The following is a 19,401-nucleotide window of genomic DNA, read 5'->3' on the forward strand; positions in this document are numbered from 1 at the left end:
TTTTTTTTTTGTGGTATGCGGGCCTCCCTCTGCTGTGGCCTCTCCCGTTGCGGAGCACAGGCTCCGGACGCGCAGGCTCAGCGGCCATGGCTCACGGGCCCAGCCGCTCCACGGCATGTGGGATCCTCCCAGACCGGGGCGCAAACCCGGTTCCCCTGCATCGGCAGGCGGACGCGCAACCACTGCGCCACCAGGGAAGCCCTATAATGGCTTTTTAATGTGGTCAACTTTGTTGCTAGCTCCTTTCCAGCTTCTTAATTCTTTTGAAATGAAGTCTTGCCCCAGATGATCCTTTATGGTGCCGCTTAATGAAATGGTTAACAGGCCTTTCCCTACGGTTAAGGCGGCTGTTGTCTGCAGGGCCAGGGGCAGCCCTGACCACAGTATCAGGGTACTTCCCAGGCAGGGATGGTGGGGGGTCTCTCTCAGTTCTGGGCCTTGTCTTCAGGGGAGGATATCCCACCTACCCATTCATATTCTTTAAACTTTGAGGCTGCGGGATGCAAATAGGCCTGTGGTTCTTGGTTCCAAGAGAATTCTTTCCTTTAAAGGAAAGAGAATTCTTTCCTTTAAAGCCTCTCAGGAGGCTTTGGGAGGTAGGAACCACTAAGCCCTTCCACAGGTGAGACAGAGAGGTAAAGTAACTTGCCTAAGGTTGCACAGCTGGTAGGCAGTAGAGGAGTTATCTCTAGTTTACTCCCTGGTATTTTCGAATCAAGTCCAGGACGCCTTCCTGACCCTACCCTCGGGGAAAGTTCTGCCTCACCTGCCTCCCCACACTTGCCTCCGGTGCCCCAAGCTCCAGGCAAACTGGGCTGCTGCACAGAGGCCACAGGTGCCCTCACTTTCCTGCCCCCCAGGCCTTTGTTGGTGCTGATAGACAGCCCTTTCCTTTTCCCTCCTGCCCAGAACCCACCCATCCTCCGCGGCTCAGCCCAGAGACACCCACAAGGTGACCTCCAAGACAGCTCTTAATCTGTCGGCTTCTCACCCCCGACTCACATTGCCCCAGGCCCACCCCTGCCCTGGTCCTTTAACCCTCCCTCTTACCACATCAGCGCTCAGGTGGGCAGCGCAGTACTCCTGGCTGGCCTCTCCACAGCCACTAACCCAACTAGCAGGCAACTGCCTAGCCAGAGGCCAGAGTGCCCTTTTCAAATGCAAAGTACACATAGTACCCCCACCCTGCCAAACCCCTAGAGGCTTCATCTAGGCTGAAGACCTAATTCTTCACTGGGCCCCTCCTCAGGCCCCCTGCACCCTTACTTCTCCCTTCCGGGTCCAGCATCCTTCCACACTGCTTACCCCCTGTCCTCTCATTCACCACCTGTCCCTCCCCTCCATGGGGCTCCCTCAGACACCACGTCTTCCTTGGCCCTGCTGGAGGCTCCCTTTGTCCCATGGGCTCCGGAGCAAGTCACATTTACGCTGGGCTGTGTTTGGGCGGCCACTGCGGTTTACCTTTCGACCCCTATCTCCTCTGCCAGTGGGTAGACCCATCATCGCCTAGCACCCTGCCCACACCTGCAGTGCTCACAAAGTATTTGTTGAACGAATGAATGGGAGTCTTTCTTAGATGCCCCCAGCAGTCAAAGCAGGCATGATGTGCGCCAGGCATCGGCCAGATGCTTCATGTTTGTCATCTTAAACACAAGCTGTATCTTCAAATACACGCTGGGGCTGGAGGCCCATCGCTATCTGACCTTTCAACTGCTCAAGTCTGTGTGCACACATCTCTTTGTCTACCTTTTCTCAAATGAATTTCACCATTTTCCCTTTATTCCAATTTCTTAATTAAATAATTTTTGTCCTATTATGTCATGTGCAGCTTTATAAACCGCTTCAAATTTTTCCCTTAGGAGAAAAAAAATTATATACATAAAAATATAAAAATGTATTTGTATATTTTGTATAATTTATATATTTGCATGTATGTGTATATATATGTGTATATATATATATATATATAAATATTTGGACTAAATCAGTTGTTTTAAAATCTTTTAACGCAGTGGAATTCCTTTTTCAAGCTAAATGCTGCATAGAACCCCAATATTTAAAACCATTAGAGGGGGAACTTCCCTGGTGGTCCAGTGATTAAGACTCTGTGCTTCCAGTACAGGGGGTGTGGGCTCGATCCCTGGTTGAGGAATTAAGATCCCACATGCCGGGCGGTGTGGAAAAAAAACCACACAACACCCCCTACCAAAAAAAAAATAATTTGAGGCAGAACTGCTCTGGTTGAAGCTGGAGGTAGGGCTGGGGGCCCAGGGTTCCAAGGAACAAAGTTTGGGAACCACTCATTAGAGATTCTCCAGGGCCCCTTCCAGACCTAAAACTCATGGACTTGTAGATGCCGGAGTGCTGGTGTGCCCATTACACAGATGGGGAAAGGGAGACCTGTCAGGGCTTCAAGTGAGTGGTTCCCTTCCCCTCTTTGGGGCATTGCAGCCCTGTTTAAATCCCACTTGTTCCCTCCATAGCCTTTATGTCCCTCGAGGCAGAGTGTGCCCCAAATTCCCCAGGTCAGGCAAACAGTGAACACTCAATTAATGCCTGCTCAGTGAAGGCTTCTCTCTGTGTGGGTCCAGGCCTCAGTCTCCCTTGTCCCACTCAGTGGAGCTGGGCCTGGCCAAGAAAAAGCAGGAATGACAGACTGGAGGCCCAAGGCTAGGGGAGAAGGACTGCAGGTCCCTGAGGTCAGCGCAGCAAGGACACAACAGCAGTTCCTTCCTCTAGATTCCACCTCGGTGACACCGGGATATTTCTTTCTGTTTCACACGGAGGACTTTTCTTCAGAAACACAATTTAACTGAAAAGGTTAACACATTTTAATTGCCTAGGGATAGTGCTCTGAAAATTCTATAACATGTGCTCATTAAATAAAATTAGCACAGAGGAGCTGCCCAGGATATGTCACGCATTAAAATATGACTCTGTAGAATAGAATGCATTATGAATTATTGCCTTGTGTATTTTTTGTTCCATTAGTCTTTAACGTGAATACAGTTAGTCATCTGCCCACCTGGAGAGTTGATTTTTTAAATGCTTGAAAAAATATATCTATATTAACTTTTATATGGGCAATAATCATCAAGTCTTGGCCAGGCTACATCCACCAGAGTGCCCGGTGTCCAGCAGAAGGAGGGGTCTCCTGCTCCTGCCCCTCACCAGTGAGTGACAGAGGTACCTTCTGAAGATTGAGGGATTCGGGGACCCGGGGCAGGCTGGGGACTGGCTGTGTCCCCTTGCTCTACCTGTCCTTTCTGTGGCCTGGGACAGCAGGCAGGAGCATAACCTGGCATGAAATTCTGGGCCTAGCCAGTCTGTGCCATGCCACCACCTGGGACCTTTCTCCTTGTGGCCTCCCCCTCCTCGAGGACGTGGACTGAGTGTGCAGAGTGCAGGTGTGGGGAATGAGAACCCTAGGCACGTCTGCAGCCCCAGCCCCACTCCTCCTGCAAGGCCCATCTTGCATCCTGCATGCACTCATCTTCCCATCCGTGTTTCATGCACATCTCCACTCATCCTTCTTTCTATCCCCCATTTACCCATCCATCCACCCAGTCACACCCTTTTCCCACACATTCCTTCCATCCATCCATCCATCCACATGTCCATTCACCCTTCCTCCCACCCACCCCCAACCTCTTAGTCATCCAGTCACACATCCTTCCCTTCACTCACTCATCAGATACTTGTTTTGCTACCCATCCATCCATCCAGGCCGTCACTCATCCATCCAAACGTTTAGTCCAAGCCCTGCCATCTCTTGGCTGGATCACTGGCTCTAAAGTGGTCTCTCCACATCCTCCCTGCTCCTACCTCTCCATTCTCCATAACTGCAGCTAGGGTGCTATTTCAAAAAGCCTCATGCCCTGCCAGCCACTTGCTCCCCATCCATTGCCAAAAGCCAAAGCTTCCATCTCCATGGGGTTTAACCCCTGAACTACTCTTGACTTTAATTTCCCCCTGCACCCCTTCTTGCTCTCTCTGCCTTAGCCATAGTAACTCTTTGTCAGGCCTTGCCACAGGATCTTTGCACATGCTGTCCCCTCTTCCTGGAAGGCCCTACTCTCTCTTTCTCAAGCCAACTCTTAATCATCTCCCAGATTATGGCTTAAGTGTCATTCCCTCAGGGACCCTTTCCTGACTGGGTCACGTTCCCCTATTCTTAGTTCCCATAGCCCATGGGTCCCTCATTTAGAGTGCCAGCAACAGCTGCAAATTTTTACTTGCTATGTGACTGTTTGATCCATGTCTGTCTCTCCCTCTTCTGACTCCCAGGATCTTGTTGGTCTAATTCACATTGTGTTCTCAGTGCCTAGCATATTTCTTGCACATAAGATGCTCAATGGACATTTTCTGAATGAACGAGTAAATGAATGATTGAACAAACCAGTGCCAGGCCCAGTGAACGGTGGTAGGGATACAGACATGAGAAAGAATTGGGCCTGCCTTCCCAGGGCATCAGTCTGCATGGGATGCTCAGTCAGGCACTGACTCCAGGACAGGAGGGAAACATTGGGGGCCTAAGAGAGCAGTGGGGCCCTTCTGAGTGCTCAGGATGGATGAGACCCCTTGGGCTGCAGGGTCAGGAAGACTTCCTCCCTCTGTGGAGTGATCCCCCACTACCAACCCACCCTGGCTGCACCTTTTCTGAGCCCCTTTTGTGTCCCAGCTGAGCCCTGAGCTCATTCTCAGAGTACATGCTGCTCAGTCTGGCCACCACTGCTGGGCCATCAGCTCCTCCCTGAGGCAGAGGTGGGGTCTACCTGATGCCCTGGGCAGCCCCACCCCTTGGCCCTAGCCAGACAAGATATAGTTAGCTAGGAAACCCTACCCCAGCTCAGAATGAGCTGTGGAACTATGTCAGCTCCATCTCCCTGGGGGTTTATTAAGGATCTTTTCTCCGGGCTAAGCGGCATTTGTGTGATAATCAATTGTAATAAGAGTCACTGTAAGGGGACTGACAATGCAGCTGGGCTTTCCTGGCTTAAAGAAAACTGACACTTTCCCGAGGAGAGCCGAAGGGCGGCGGTGTTGGCGGGGGGGAAGCGGCGGTGGGGGGCTCTGGATCTTTGGCTATATCCACCCGTTAAAGGCAGGCAGACCTCCTTCTTGATGAGCCTGCAGTGCTGCGTGGGAGGGAGGCTCATGTGGGGCTTGAAGGGGTCCTGGCCTCCTGGTTCTGCATGCAGCCCGCTCTTCATCCTACCCTCTCCCCATTGGTCCCTGGGTGCCAAGCAGCACTTTTATTGGCAGTCATCAGGCTCAGTGAGCCACAGCAAAGGGATCCAGGCAGGTATGAATATGAAAGACAAAATGCCAGGGTACGCGGTGGAAGACAGTGCAGGCTTGAGCCTGCAACAGTGGCCCGAGCCCCATCACTTGACACGTCCATCCCTGCGGGGCACCCGGCCTCCCCACACAAGTGGCTCCATCTCCTGTGGTAAGAGTCCCAGTGAGGAGGACACTGGGCACCTCCTCTCCACTTAGGCCGGCCCTGGAGGCTCTTTGGCTGCTTGACCGTCACTAGGAGGCCAGGTGCACAGATGTGATGGTGCAATGTGCAGGTGGGACACGAGGAACCATAGTGAACCTGTCCTTGCTCACCAAGGAGCTCCTGACTCATGCAAAATAGCCGCAACCAGACAAGGATGAGGACGTGGCATCATCCCCATTTCCTTTCCTCCCCCCTCCAAATGGCACGGAGAGAGAAAGGACAAAAATAGCATCTCACTGAGCCACTGGCAATCTGAGGGCATTTTCTGTTCTGAAGCTCCATCAACTCCTCTCCTTACCTTCAGCCCCATGACATGCACAGTTCACGGAGGGAGACACGTCTCAGAGCGAAGTCTCAAGATCGGAGCCCCCAGGCCAGCCCCCAGGCCTCATGAAACGACCCTGGACAGTCAGTGCCATTCCCACGAATAATGCTGATAATAAGAATCAGCATCTACTGAGCATTTTCTAGGTGCCAGGCCCTGTGTTAAGCTCCACTCTTTCTGTGGATTATCTCCTCTGATCCTGCCCCTCGCCTTCCGGCATGGGGCACTGGTGCCATCCAGGTGCTAACAGACGTGAGAACTTGCACGTGGGAGGCAGGAAGCGTTGGATCAGGATTCGAATGCAAGCAGCTGGATTCACGTGGAAAATGAGAAGCACAGTACTTATGAAGGGTGAGAGAATGAGGCATGTACTGTGACTGCTGGGTGGCTGGAGCTCTGTAAGTCCTAGAAATAGGGAGATTGGGTGACATTCAACCCTGGTTTGCCTACTAGCCAGCTAGCTGAATGTGTGAAATGCAGAGGAAGAATTAAGTGGTTGGAAAAGTGGTAACACTTTCTCCTGAACTGTTGTCAGTCTCTCTCAGGTTTGTTTTGTTTTTTCCACCATAATGGGCAGCTCCTTTAAGAGATCTTGTGTAGGCCCTGACTGACCATGGTCTCCCCCCTTAACAGTGCTGGGTGTCCAGCTGGGTGCACTCGGGAGGTGCCCTGTTCACAGCTGGCCTTCACACATGAGTAGCCCTCTGGAAGGGTGGTCACTTCTGAGATGGATGGAGCAGAGCCCGAGGGCGTGGTTGAGTGGGTGAATGGTGGGGCCCCCAAAACACTCTCCTTGAACCACAAAGACCAGAAGCCAGTCCAGCGTAGCTTTGATATTTCAGCCTGGGGGGTGGTAATGATGGAATGGAACAACCAGTACTTTCTAGAAATGGCCTCACCCAGGATTGCCAAGGCAGGGACAAGGCTTCACAAGGCCTGCCTCTCAAGGGCTGTCTCATGGAGGGTGTGGCGTGAGAGGAGGCCCGAGTGAGGGCCCGGCCGGCCTCATGCCCTCACTGCTGCTCGGCACCCCTTGCAGCTGCTTGCACGGCTCTCTGTTCAACGGCAGCTAAACCCTAACCCAGAGGAGGCCGAACTGGGTAATCCATGTTGTATTTATAGCACAGCTTCCCTGAGAACACCAAAAGCACCAACAAGCAGGCTGTTTCCCCTAGAAGCTACATCCTAGGGGAGGAGGTTTGTCATCCTTCGTAAGGAAAAGGTAGGAATCAGCCGTTGCAGGTGCTGGGCCTGTTTCCTTGTAATCTTAAACTCTCCTGCAGCCCTTACATAAGACAAAGTGAAGCTTCTCACTGCTTTGGAGTTTCCAAGAGATGCCTAGTAACAGTCAGCAAAGCATGGGGGAATAGAAAAGATGATAGTTTTTTTTCTTCTTGTGTTGCAAAGGTGTCTTAAGACCAAGTCGGCATCTGCCGTAAAGCTTAGAGGTATAGACCACAGCCAAGCCCTTGCCTCTGTTCACATGGGGCAGAAGTAATCAATATCATATTACAAAAGCTCTTGACCTCATTTATTCCCATGGATGCTTGGGGAATCCTTAATATTCAGAGCTTTTAAAATGTGTGCCTGACATATTTAATGAGACGCTCCTTGGTGGGTTCGGCTCCCAGTGACATTTAGAAAGCCTGGCTCTCGGCCCTTCCCGTGGGGATGCCACCCTGGCTGAGGAAAGGGTCTGGGCTCTGGGGAGGGGACTGTTGGATGAACTGGGGCAGAAAGAGTCATGGGGAACTGCAGAAAGGGGGGACATCAGTGAGATGTGTGTGTGGCATACACTAGGTACTCAGTGAAAGGCAAGTATTATTTATCATTATTACAGTCCTTAGTGCAGCTGTTTCATCCTTAATTTGGGGTCTCCCTGATGCTGAGAGAACAGCTGCACAGTGAGCCGACTCACTGCTCAGTGATGGACAAAGGCCCTTCCATTTGGTGTGACTTTCTCAATCCATGGGGCACAGAGTGGGGAGGAAAAGAGAGGCCTCCGGAAACTTCCCCAGGACTGACCTAAGCAGGAGGACAAAGCCCCAGGAGCCTCTTTCAAGCCTGAAATCACACACTGCCTACAGGAGGCCTCCTCTGATTGCCTCAGCTGGATTGGGGCTATCCTCCCTCAGGACTTCCACTGACACAGACAGCTTTGTCCTGGAGTTCCATGGGTGCCCTTGATGCCCTGAGCTGAGTCTGTGGCTGCCATCACTGGTTCCTGCTCATGGCAGCCATGGGACTGGCTGATGAGGGAGAGGACGCCATGTAGTTGATAATCACAAACGTCTGCCACTGATGTGGGTGCCTCCTGTCAGCTGTGAGGCTCAGACATTTCCTTTATGAAATCCTTTAATTTTCTCTTTCAGGATGCTCAGAAAGCCTCACTTTCTCTTCTCTGGGACAACTTTTGCCAGATTTATTTTCTCTTTAATTATGATCCTTGTGTCACATCAGAGCTTGAGGGAAGAGTGGATTGTTTATTTAAGATGATGGTTTTCAGGTCCTTGTGGGCCTAGGGAGATGGGAAGACCAGGTGACTGCCACCTGGCTTGCTGGCCTAGTTGGAGATTCTCCCCACTGCAAGGAGATTCTCCCTGGTCATGCTGGCATTGCTTCTGCCAGCTTTGTCATCCACCAGGAGCATGGGTCGAGAGTAAGTGCCTTCACCTTATCCACAGTCCCCCTGGTTTACGGTTGCCATGGCCACACCCAAGGATGCTCCTCTTGATGGCTCCCAGCAGTAACAGTTTCTCTAAAGCCGTCACACCTATATGGCCTTGGTTGTCTTTCTCTCATTATTAATTGAAATATTGAGAGCCAGTTCTCTGTGTGGGCACAAGGCAGCAGTTTGCCACATCCAGCTGGTTCTCTGTAGGGGCCATGGTGGCTCTTCTCGAAGCCGGAGCCCCAAGGCTAATTAGAGGTTCACACGCCACAGAGCTGATCCCCAGGTCCCTGCAGAGGGGAACCTCTGGCCAACATACAAGCCATTTCAGTTGCAAACTGTATTCTATTAAGGCCACACTTGGCTTCACTGTGGCAACTTTCCAGCTAGAAGGGTTTATCTGGAAGATACCGTTTTGTTTTCTCTCTTTCTTTCCCTCTCTTTCTTTCTTTCTTTTTTTTTCTGGAAATGGCAGCCAGCAACAAAGTGTTCATGAAATATTTTCAGTGTTCAGATTAATTAGGAGTCAGATTTATGAACATGGCTAAGAAGGAGCCCAATCTCCTGTGCTGGCTCTGCTGTGCTAATCTAGCCCATGTTATTTTTAAGCACAAATATCAAAATGTATTTTGACAAATGAGATGTGAAATGAATGAGTTTTGCATATAAACTTTTAGTGCAAATATGTATTTGGCTACATTGGGCATGTATGGAGCATAGGAAGGCTTTTCTGGCCTGGTTGTGCAGTAGCTAAAGTATGAAGTTCTGAGTAAGTACCCTCATCCCTTTCCTAGCGTTAGTAAAGAGGCTTGCTTAAAAAACACAGCAACACAGTGTTGTCTGGGGCTTCTGACTTTCTCCCAGGAGCAATTGCTTAACAGGTGACTGTCTGGGGAGGTGGGCTGGGACCATCTCTGAGGTTGCCAATCTGAAACAGCTAGTGTATCCACTCAACCCAGGCCTTATGTGACCTCTTTAATTAGAAACTCAGCTCTGGGTTTGTCTTGGAGTTGGGGTGGGGCAGAATTCATCTTCCTCCCTTGAGAGCTGGGTTATTCCCTTTGTCCCTCCAGATCCACCCGTCGGCTTTCTCCACTCTGCTTTGAGGCCCTGGAAGCTGGCCTGTATAGCCTGCATCACCTGGTACCCTTACCCTCCGTGCCCAGGAAGGTTTGGCCAATGGGAGGCCCTGACAGGGAACTGGAGGGCAGGAGAAGAGCAAGGTTCTTGCTGGGCTACTGTGGGTTGGCTGTGTCCCTCTCCCAAGGCCTCAGCTCTTTCAGGGAGGCCTCTCCGTCCAGCTAACCTCTCTGGGTTCTGCTAATTTTCCCTCCCCTTGCCCCTTTCAGGCCCTTTTAGGCCAGTGGCTCTCAGTGTTACTAGCTCTAGGGACCAATTTTCATCCTTGGCTGTCCTAACCTTGTTCACACCTTTAAAAAATACTCTCGCTGCCTCTCCTCTATGACTCTGCTTGAGTGTGCCATCTGCTTTGCCAGCATCCTCACTGCTATACTCTGCAGACACCCTTGCCTGGTAACCAAGTGGCAATAGTCCTTCCTCGTCCCCTCCCCTCTAAGCTGCCAAGTGGGGAGCAAGACTGAGGTCACCTCCTAGAGCTCCCTTTCTGACTCACGCTGGTGGTGGCTCTGAGTGACTGGCTGGCCGGCTGCATCCCAGGGAGGCTGGGGAGGCCCAAGCACTGCTCAACAACACAGCCCTATAGAAAGGTTACTAATGCTGTGACTCATAACACAGTCTGCAGTCTTCATTCTGTGCACAGCCCACAGGCTTGGCAGCCTTGAGTGGTGAGGCGAGATGGGGCACTTAAGATGGTATGGGTCCCTCCTTGGGATCAAGCCACTCAGGTATGTTTGTGGATTAGAAGTCCTCTAATCCACTTCTCCATGCCCACAGTGGGACACAGAGGGGCCCACAGCACAATGATACTCCCAAGAGCTCACCTGGAGAGTGGAGGTTACAAGCCTTTTGGTCTTCCAGCTGAAGGCCCCACCTTACTGGCCTTCCAAACTGGAGATGGAGAGAAATTTGGGGTTCTTTCTGAGATATGTCTGCATGGTTACTGGCCTGTTCAGGAGCTAGCAATGGTTTTGGGGCAACAGAGACCTTAGGAGCCACCATACCCCTATCCTAGTTGTGCTGCCCTGTCAGCCCTGGTGGGAGCCCAGCTGGCTGTGCTTTCTGGAGGGAAATGAACACTCCTTCCCACTCCAGGGAGGGCAGAGGAGTCCCCTGCCTGGGCTGCTGCCCTTATCCATGTAGGCATTAATATGCTGTCCTATGGCTGGCAGGTGCCATCAGAACTGGGTTAACCTGAGGACCTTCCAGAAAGAAGGGCACTGTCCATGCCACCTTCCATGGCTGGGTTCCTGCTATAGCGATGAGTTACCGTGGAGCCTCCCTGTGGTCGAGCCCAGAGACTGGACATCTGACCAGCCATGGCAGGCATAGTCAGGTTAGCCTTGGTTAGGCTCAGGCGGTCAGGCTCTGGCCAGTGGGCAAGGGAGATTCAAGCAGGAATGATCTCTTTTCACATAGCGCTTCCTTGACCAAAGGCTTTAACGATCCCTGTTGCTCCACTCAGCATTCAAGGCCCTCCACAGCTTGCCAACCACCAGCCACTCAGCTTCATCTCCCTCAACCTCTCCTCTTTGACCAGAGCAGATAATGGCCTTGGTGATAATAATGAACTTTATACAGCAATTTCCATTCTGAGTTCCCTCTGAGGTCAGGGATTACTAAAGTATTTCTGAAAGAAGTACTTTCAGAGATGGTAAGCCACTTGCCTAAAGTCACACAGCCAGTAAATGAAGGAGGCACAATGTATATATGGGCTTCTGGCCTTCCAAATCCTCTGCTTTGCCGCTCTACTCACGGTCTATGGGATATCCCAGAGGAATATTCCAGCTCAAGACACACATGTTTACTTGCTAGTGCCCAGGGGGATGGGGCAGAAGGGTGTTTTCTTCATCAACTAAGCCAGTCACCCTGCAAGTAAGCGCTTTTCCAGTATACGTACTGTGTGCTAGTCAGAGATGGCTACATGCCCCATGATTCAGGCTCCTCTTCCACCCTGAAGAGATGAGGCTGGATAACAGTTGCCAAGCCGAGGACATTTTCTTAGCCTGCCTTGCATCTGTTGAACAATCTGACTGAGCTCTGGCCAATGGATGAGGGTGGAATTAACATTTACCACTTCTAGGCCTGGCCTTTAAAAACTTCCTTTGCCATTCTCCATATCAGCTTTTCTCGGAGAGAATTAAGCCCTACCAAAATGATCTGAGTGGCCATTTTCTCAAACTTACAAGAATGACATATCACTAGATCCATTCTAAATGCATAAGAAAGAAGTCAATTAATCACATGCAATGTGTGCCTTAGAGACCTAGGGCTTGGTTTGCTCAGGGAACTGGGTTGAGAAGGGCTGCTTCCATTCTCTTTTCCCTTGTTTGTGGGCTGTATGTTGATGCCCAGAGTGAGCTTGGAAGCCGCCTCTTAAAGATGGTAGAGTTTCTGTCAGCCTGAGTCCCTGAATGACTGCATGGATCAGAGCCACTCCTCCCACCCCTCCCCCACCCCCAGTGATGTAAACCAGAGATAATACATTTGAATTGTGTTAAGCCTCTGGCATTTTGAGGTTTTGCACATCAACTGGTATTATCTTAAACTAATATGGGGGAAAGCTCCAAGACAGGTGGGGGAGTTTGGGGAGAGGACCTCCACAGGTTCCCAGCTGACCCACCTTCCCCCACAGTCTGGGGGAAGGTCTTGTGGGTAGCCATGTGGAGCCTAAGAGGGATGAGGTCTCCAGATGTAGCCAGCAGTCTCAGCCACATGGAGAAGCTCCCACAGGGAGTATAACTTAGTGAGAAACAACTGAACTGATGTGGAAGACACCTGGCAGGGTCTGAACTGCTTGAAGGCTTAAGAATCAGCCAGGGAGAGAGGCTAGGATGCCTGTCTCCTCGGATTCAGCAGGAGAGCCCAGGAGCCTGCATCCTTATAAAGTGCTGATGCTGGTGGCAGGTGGTCTGCACTTTAAGAACCATGAGAGTAGGGCATGACAGTGTGCTGCCCCCAGTAGGTTTATATACGACTGTCCCAGAGCCCAGCCTCCCAGTGATGCAAGGACAGTAGAGATGCTCTCTATGGGACTATGCATCAAACAAGACTGAGAGGGAGCGATGAGCCTAAAGTCAGACACAGAGAGTGAGCACTGGGGCTGAGCTCACCTCTGAGGCCTCATCTTTGAGTTGGGAGTGGGGGACGCCTTGGGAGGAAGGGCACATTGGGCAGTAGGCCCTTCCACCCTCCATAAAACCCCACCACTGCTAAGCAGCCCCTCCTTCTCCAGAGCTGCCTGCTCTGCAGTCAGTCCATTGTCCTTACTCTCTGTTCTCTGACTCCCTTCTCACCATCACTCCCTTCCCCTTCCCCTTCCCCCAACCCACTCAGCTCCCTAGGAGAGCAGGCCTTAACCTCTGCGTGCCCTTCTAACAATAGTAGGGCTCCATCCTCACCCCCAACCCCCCACCACGAGGGCCTAAAGCAGACTGGAGTGGCGATTTATAGCAGAGCTTGTGTCTAGGACCAGCCTGGAGGTAGCCAAGGAGAGCAGAGCCTATACAGCCAGGCCACCCGTGTTGGCTTGAACAAAGTCTGTCCGTTCAGTCCAGTCAGGCAGCAGCCAGACTTACAAGACCTGAGTTGTAACCACCTCCTCTCACTCTAGACTGGGTGCTAGTGCCCACCCTTTGGGCGCTAAGGGTTCCGGGAGAAAAGAAGGCCCACCGCCGTCGGAGTGCAGCCCGCAGGGTTCAGTTCTCCCAACGCGAGGAGGGCTCCCCTCTCTCCAGCCCGTGTGTAGCGGGAAGTCGCCGGCTGGGCAGCCCGCACACTCATAAACACACGTCCTGAATGCTCCTAGCGGCCAACAGTGAAGACAGGAAAACAGCAGGAAGAGCGCAGAAGCGAGGCTGCGGAAAACGCTCCCAGGCGCACCCAGATGAACCACCAACGACTCTGCATCCGCAAACGACCCGAGCTGGACCGCCCCTCCGGCGAGAGCCACCCCCGCGCAAGCGCGCCCTCTCGGCGGCGCCGCCCTTACCCGAGCCGTGCCTCTGGCGCAGAAGGACCGCCTCACGGGGTGGCGGCGACGCTGACGAAGCAGCGGTCGCGGCCGCGACGGTGGTGGCGGCTGCGTGGGCCGCGGAGTTGGCGGCGGCCTCGGGGACTCCGGGACCCGGAGCGGCGGTAGGGCTCCCGGGAGGCGGGCTCTTGTCGCCATGGCCGGACTCCGAGGTGGCGCGGCCCGCGGCGCCGACGTTGTTGGCATTGGCGGCGCTGGCGGGACCGTGGCGACGCGGGCCGCTGCTCTGAATGTGGGACACGGCTTCGGCGGCCTGCATGTTGGGCGGCGCGAAGCGCGAGAGCACGCGCAGCAGCGCCTGGGCCTTGTGTTCCTGCGTGTCGTCGTCGCCGTAGTCCGACACGCGGCACTCGTAGACGCCCTCGTCCTGACGCCGCACGGCCGACAGCCGCAGCCGGTGTGAGATGTCATTGCCCTGGACGCGCACGGTCTGCAAGAGAGCGGGGACTGGGGTCAGAGGCCGGGATGGACAGGCCCGCAATCCGAGCTCCTGGCCAGCGTAGTGCAGCTGCGCCCAGCCCGGCAGGGCGCTCCCAGGCCACAGCACCCCAACACTTTTCAGACCCGGCTCTGCCCATCACTCACGATTCAGGTTTCCTTCACCCCCCGTGGCTCCCCAGTGGTATGGCGCTCCCAACTCTGAGTGGACCCTGGGTGGCCCTGCCCATTGCATCGTGTCTCCAGCTGCCCCATATCTTTTTTTTTTTTTTTTTTTTTGCGGTACGCGGGCCTCTCACTGCTGTGGCCTCTCCCGCTGCGGAGCACAGGCTCCGGACGCGCAGGCTCAGCGGCCATGGCTCACGGGCCTAGCCGCTCCGCGGCATGTGGGATCTTCCCGGACCGGGGCACAACCCCGCGTCCCCTGCATCGGCAGGCGGACTCTCAACCACTGCGCCACCAGGGAAGCCCCAAGCTGCCCCATATCGTAAAGGAGTGCCTCAGGTTGCACCCACTGCTCATACAAACCTACCTTCGCATCTTCCCATAGCTTTCGCTTCAGAGCCGCAGAACCCACCCCTTCTTCCTCCCTCTGGCACCTTGGAGAAACCTCAGGCTCGGCCCCGCATCCACTGTGAAGCATGGCCTTATGTCCGGTCCTCCACATCTACTCGCACTAACGTTCCTTAATTCTAGAATCCGGTGGACCGGGGTGGTGTCTGTAGGAAAGCCGCCTTGCCCTCAGAGTGCGCATATATACCTGCTCCCGGCTCCAGCCCTTCTCAGCTAACCCTCCGCCCTCCCAAGGAGGCAGGTGATGCAGAGGCTGCTGCCGGACCCACTCAGTCCCTGCTACTTATGAACTTGCCTCTCCGCGGCAACATGAAGCTCCGGACAAAGCTCATCTCCCTGCGGCCTGGTGGAGACTCTGGGGAGCAACAGCTTTGTAGCCCTCACCGAGCTCCCAGAGAACCGTCACCTCTCAACCGAGCATAAGACCTGGTCGTCTCCAGGCCCTGATACTTCCACGCTCCAGCTGGGAAAGCTTGGGCACGTCTCCTCCCCAACACTGGCAAGACTCCTCCCCCTACCACAACTCCCCAAGCCAGCCCACAACACCCGGCACCGCGACCCGCAACCCAGGCGGAGGAGAGGGCTGCAGAGGAGGGCGCCGCCTGGGCGCCGGGTGTGTGCGGGGCACGAGTGGGGACCACAAGCCTGAGCACCGGTCGCGGCTAGGGCAAGGAGACTGAAGGAGAGTTTTACAGGTGACTGTACAGAGGAGGAAGGAGATTCAGGCCTGGGACCCTTGATTTACACGAAAGAGAACCCTATCCGCTACCGGTGACAGACGGCTCCCTGACACGCCAAGCAGCCGACAATGCAAAGCTGCCAGCAGGGCCCTACACCGCACGGCGGCTGAGCCTTTCTAAAAGGGAGGAAGCTGCGGGGCGCAAAGCGGCCAGAAGGGGTCTCCCGCGGCCCGCGCTGGGCTCCACACTTACGCTGATTTTGGTTGCATCCTTATTTGTTACCTAAAATGCAAAGAGGGAGAGAGAGATATTAGGCTGTCGGCCTTCAGGCTCAGGGAACTCAGATGAGCCTCCTGCAAGAGGATCCTCCGCAAGCGGACTGGGACTCCAGTCCGAAACTGCTCGGGAGGTAGCCACAGCTGAGGGCACAAAGGACATCAGGATTTTCAGGAGTTTTACCCCGAAGGAAGAAGGGCTTGCAGCTAGCATGGCGCCCGGCCAAGGAGGGGCTGCCCTAGCACACCTGCCTGCCAAAGAGGGGAGGCTGGATTGCCACCCAGTGGGAAGAAAGGCCAATTTCCCTCCGGAGGAGCATCCTCATTCCCTGCCGTGTTTCTCTCAACCCCTTGAAAAGCTGGATGGAGGGGCCGGTGTATCTGGACAGGACCCAGTGGGAGACGTGAGCAGTAACTAAGGGTGGGACTCTGGGTAGAGGGTAGGTAGGTGGTGTGTGTGTGTGTGTGTGTGTGTGTGTGTGTGTGTGTGTGTGTGTGTGTGTGCTCCCTTTATGCGGTCGTGTGGATAAGTCTGCATCTGCGTCTCAGTGAAAGAAAACGAATTAGCCATTTCTTAAGTGGTATATATATATATATATATATATATATATATAGAGAGAGAGAGAGAGAGAGAGAGAGAGAGAGAGAGAGAGAGAGAGCGCCAGTGCTAGAGACTGTGGTTTAAGAGGCAGATGGGCAGGGGGGAAGTCCCTCTGATCCTGCGGGGGCTGGAGGGATAACCTGTACACCGTGCTCTGCCGGCCTCTGGAACGCAGCCCAGAGGAGTTTAACTCCTTGGCCCTGTGCCCTGGGGACCTCAAAGTGGCAGAGGGCAGGGAAAGCCCGGCCCCAGCAAGGGGTCTTCTTTCAACACCCAGCACCCATCAGCCTCTGGGCCCGCAGCCAGCAAGAGCAGGCGAACTGGATGAGGTGCGGCTTCTTAGAGGCTAGGCGTGGAGTTCGGGGAGGTTTCCGGCGAAGGAAGTGCATTAACAGGATGTGGGGGTAACAAATGCTGCTGTTGAAGGTGCTGTGGGCATGGGGAGGGTAGGAAATGGGTTGCACCACAGGGCGGCGCCCTGCATTCCTCGCCCGGGTTACCCCAGCCGCCCGACACGAGCCGGGTGAGCACTGGCGCCGCGTGGGCGGTCGGTTACCTTGCTCCGGGCGCCGGGCACGCTAAGCGCCAGCTCGTGCAGCAGCTCCCGGGGCGGCTCCTTGAGGTACCACCACTGAATCTCCAGCGAATACGAGGTGGCTCCGCTAGCTCGGAATGCGCAGGGCATTTCGATGTCGTCTCCCTCCCGTACTGTCACATCTTTGGGGACTTCAGTAAATGTAGCTGGGGGCGGGGGAAGAGAGAGGCGTGACCAGCTGTGGGGCGGAGGCCTGGGGCAACCCCAGGCGAGACTGTCGGTCCCCGGCTCGCTTGGCCGTGTGCTTCCCACCCCCCAGCTACTCGTGTGGCCCAGGCGCTGGCAAAGTTCGGTCGAGCAGCTGCCGGGCCGCAGGGGAGACCGGCTACCGCTGCAGGCCGCTTCCCTCCAGATTGCGAGGGGCAGAAGGGGCGGCTTACGCTTCTTCCCCGCGCCTGGCCGCACTACCAGAGCCAGGCTGGGGCGCGCCAATTCCCGGCACCCCGCAAGCCGCCTGTCCGCAGTTGGAGCCCCGGTCCGGCTCCGAACGACCTGGGCGCGGGCGCCAGCGATGCGGCGACCCTTCGCCTCTCTCCACCCGCTACCCCGCCGGGCCCGGGCTGCACACCGGGATTGCTGGAGACCGTGAAGCCTTCCCCTTCTCTTCCTCCTCCTCCTCCTCCTCCTCGGCGACCAGGGCAGGCTGGCTCTGGCGGCCCCGGCAAGGACCCCCGAGCCCCCAGCGGCAGCAAAGTTCCCGCGCTCACCGTCGGCCACGAAGAGCAGCAGGGCGTGCAGCAACAACGGCGGCAGGTATCCGGGGGCACCGAGCCGGTTCCTCTGTTCCATCTCCCGCAGGGGGCGCGGCGGCGACGGGAGCGCGGGCGCGGAGAGGCGGCTGTGGCGGCAGCTCGGGCTCGGATCCGGCTCGGGCTCGGGCTAGGACGCCTCCGAGCCTGCCATGGTCCCGCGCGGCGCCCCCTCCCCCGGCCGCCGGCGGCCGCCAATCAGCCCCGCTCCCTCGCCGGCTTACCCGGCGCGGCTCCGGCTGGGAGCGCTGCTCGGGGTGCGCAGAACGCGAGGTCCCGCTGGGAGGCTACTGGCGATCGGCCCGTGCCTCCCTCTCCCTGGTTATACACTGGACCGATGGGGACCTGCAATTCAGTCTCTGCCCGGCGGGCCGGTCAGGGGCTGGGCCGCCCCGGGACCCATCCCTGGCCAAGAGAGTGTGCGCCTCGGAGCCGTGAGCTTCTGCCTCTCAGTTTCCTTCTGGTTTGGCTCCCGACTGCCACCTCCTCCGGCTCCCGCCCAGCCCTCCCGCTGTCGCCTCCGCCGGTCCCTCCTCGGCTCTTTCCGCAAGGCAAGTGGGCGCTCAGCCGCGGCGCGCAGACCTGGCGTCCGACCCAGCGCAGCGCCGGGGAGAGAGGGTCCGGCGTGGCCGACCCAGAGCCGGAGAGAGGCAGGAGTGGGGGAGGGGAAGGAGAAAGGGAGGGGGCTGTCAGTGGCTGGGCACTGTGCCACCTCCACCGCTGCATCACCCCTCCCCTCCCCTCCTCTCCCCTTCCACAGCAGGCACCGCCCCCGCCCCGGAGCGCGCCCCCCCAACCCCGGTCACTTGGAGGGACCACAGTCTCTCTGGTTGGAGCGCAGCTGCGCCCCGCAACCGCTTTGGCTGGGGGGCCTCCCACCAAAACTCTCCCTTGCTCCTTTCCAGCCTCCAGAGCCGGAGACGGCCGCTTATCCCTGCGCCCCGCGGGTCCCGAGGCCCTCTCCGCAGACCCCCGCCCTCAACTTCTTACCCCGGTTTGGGCAATAAGCTGCCCCGCTCTTTGTCCCAGGCCCAGGCCATGGCGGGTGGGTGGGCGCCGTGGGCCCGGGAGAAGGGCGGAGCGCTGTGCTGGGTCGGGGACGAGGCTGGGTGACGGCGGCAGCGCCGGGAGTCTGCAGTGTGCGAGCGAGAAGTGAGCGCAGAGCGCCCGGCGAGCAGGTGCCAGTGGCGCGGAGAGCGCAAGAGCGAGCCAGAGAGCAGCAGCCGTGAGTGACGGCAGAGGCGGCGGGGGTGGGGTGGCGTGGGGGAGCGCCCGGCACGACTCAAGGCCCCGGAGGTTTCCGGGCGGGGGTGGGGTTCCTGCACCTTGATCGCTGGCCCCTGCGTCCCCACTTGTTCTTCGCGGGTCGCGGCCCTCGCTTTACCAGTTGCAGGGGGGTATCCCGAAGAGGCAGGAGGCAAAGGTCGGGTCCACAGCCGCGTTCCGGAGCCCATCCCCCGGCTTCGCATCCCCCCGCAACCCGTACCTCTCACAGCTTTCACCCGGAGCCTTCCCCCTCCTCAGCCCTCTGCGGGGGTGCAGTCTGGTCCCCAAAGGGAAACACGGGGCGGGCTTGTGGTTTGGAGGGGCACCCTGCTGTAGGGGCGACTCCCACACCTCGGCTTGGCTCTCTCTTGCTTCCCTGCCTCAAGGGAGACCCTAGTCCGTAGATTTCAGTATCTCTGTCGCTATCCTTGGTCTCTAACCTCTTAGCTCTGACCTAAGGTTGGGGTGAGAGGAGCCCCTGCAGATTCACGAGGCTGCTATCCCTGCTCACTAACCTTCCTGGAGGCTCTGCCAGAGGGCTCCCCAAGAACT

The 19,401-nt window shown here is 55.9% G+C and overlaps 1 protein-coding gene across 2 annotated transcripts in view; it reads right to left on the reverse strand.

Moving 5' to 3' along the window:
- The window catches only part of VSTM2B (V-set and transmembrane domain containing 2B), a 26,375-nt gene extending 8,345 nt beyond the window's left edge, over positions 1-18,030 (reverse strand). The window contains exons 1-4 of one of the 2 annotated variants that reach the window (XM_024132346.2): positions 17,542-18,030; positions 16,796-16,980; positions 15,616-15,645; positions 13,631-14,102 (exon numbers count right to left, since the gene is read on the reverse strand). In XM_024132346.2, coding sequence (XP_023988114.1) covers positions 13,631-14,102; positions 15,616-15,645; positions 16,796-16,980; positions 17,542-17,623 — 769 coding nt within the window. In that variant the 5' untranslated portion in view covers positions 17,624-18,030. Of the gene's footprint in view, positions 1-13,630; positions 14,103-15,615; positions 15,646-16,795 lie in introns of both variants that reach the window. The other variant, XM_024132345.2, reaches the window with a different exon arrangement.
- Between the last annotated feature and the right edge of the window lie 1,371 nt (positions 18,031-19,401).

This window comes from Physeter macrocephalus, chromosome 17 (genome assembly GCF_002837175.3).
Source record: "Physeter macrocephalus isolate SW-GA chromosome 17, ASM283717v5, whole genome shotgun sequence".
Classification (NCBI taxonomy): Eukaryota; Metazoa; Chordata; class Mammalia; order Artiodactyla; family Physeteridae; genus Physeter; species Physeter macrocephalus.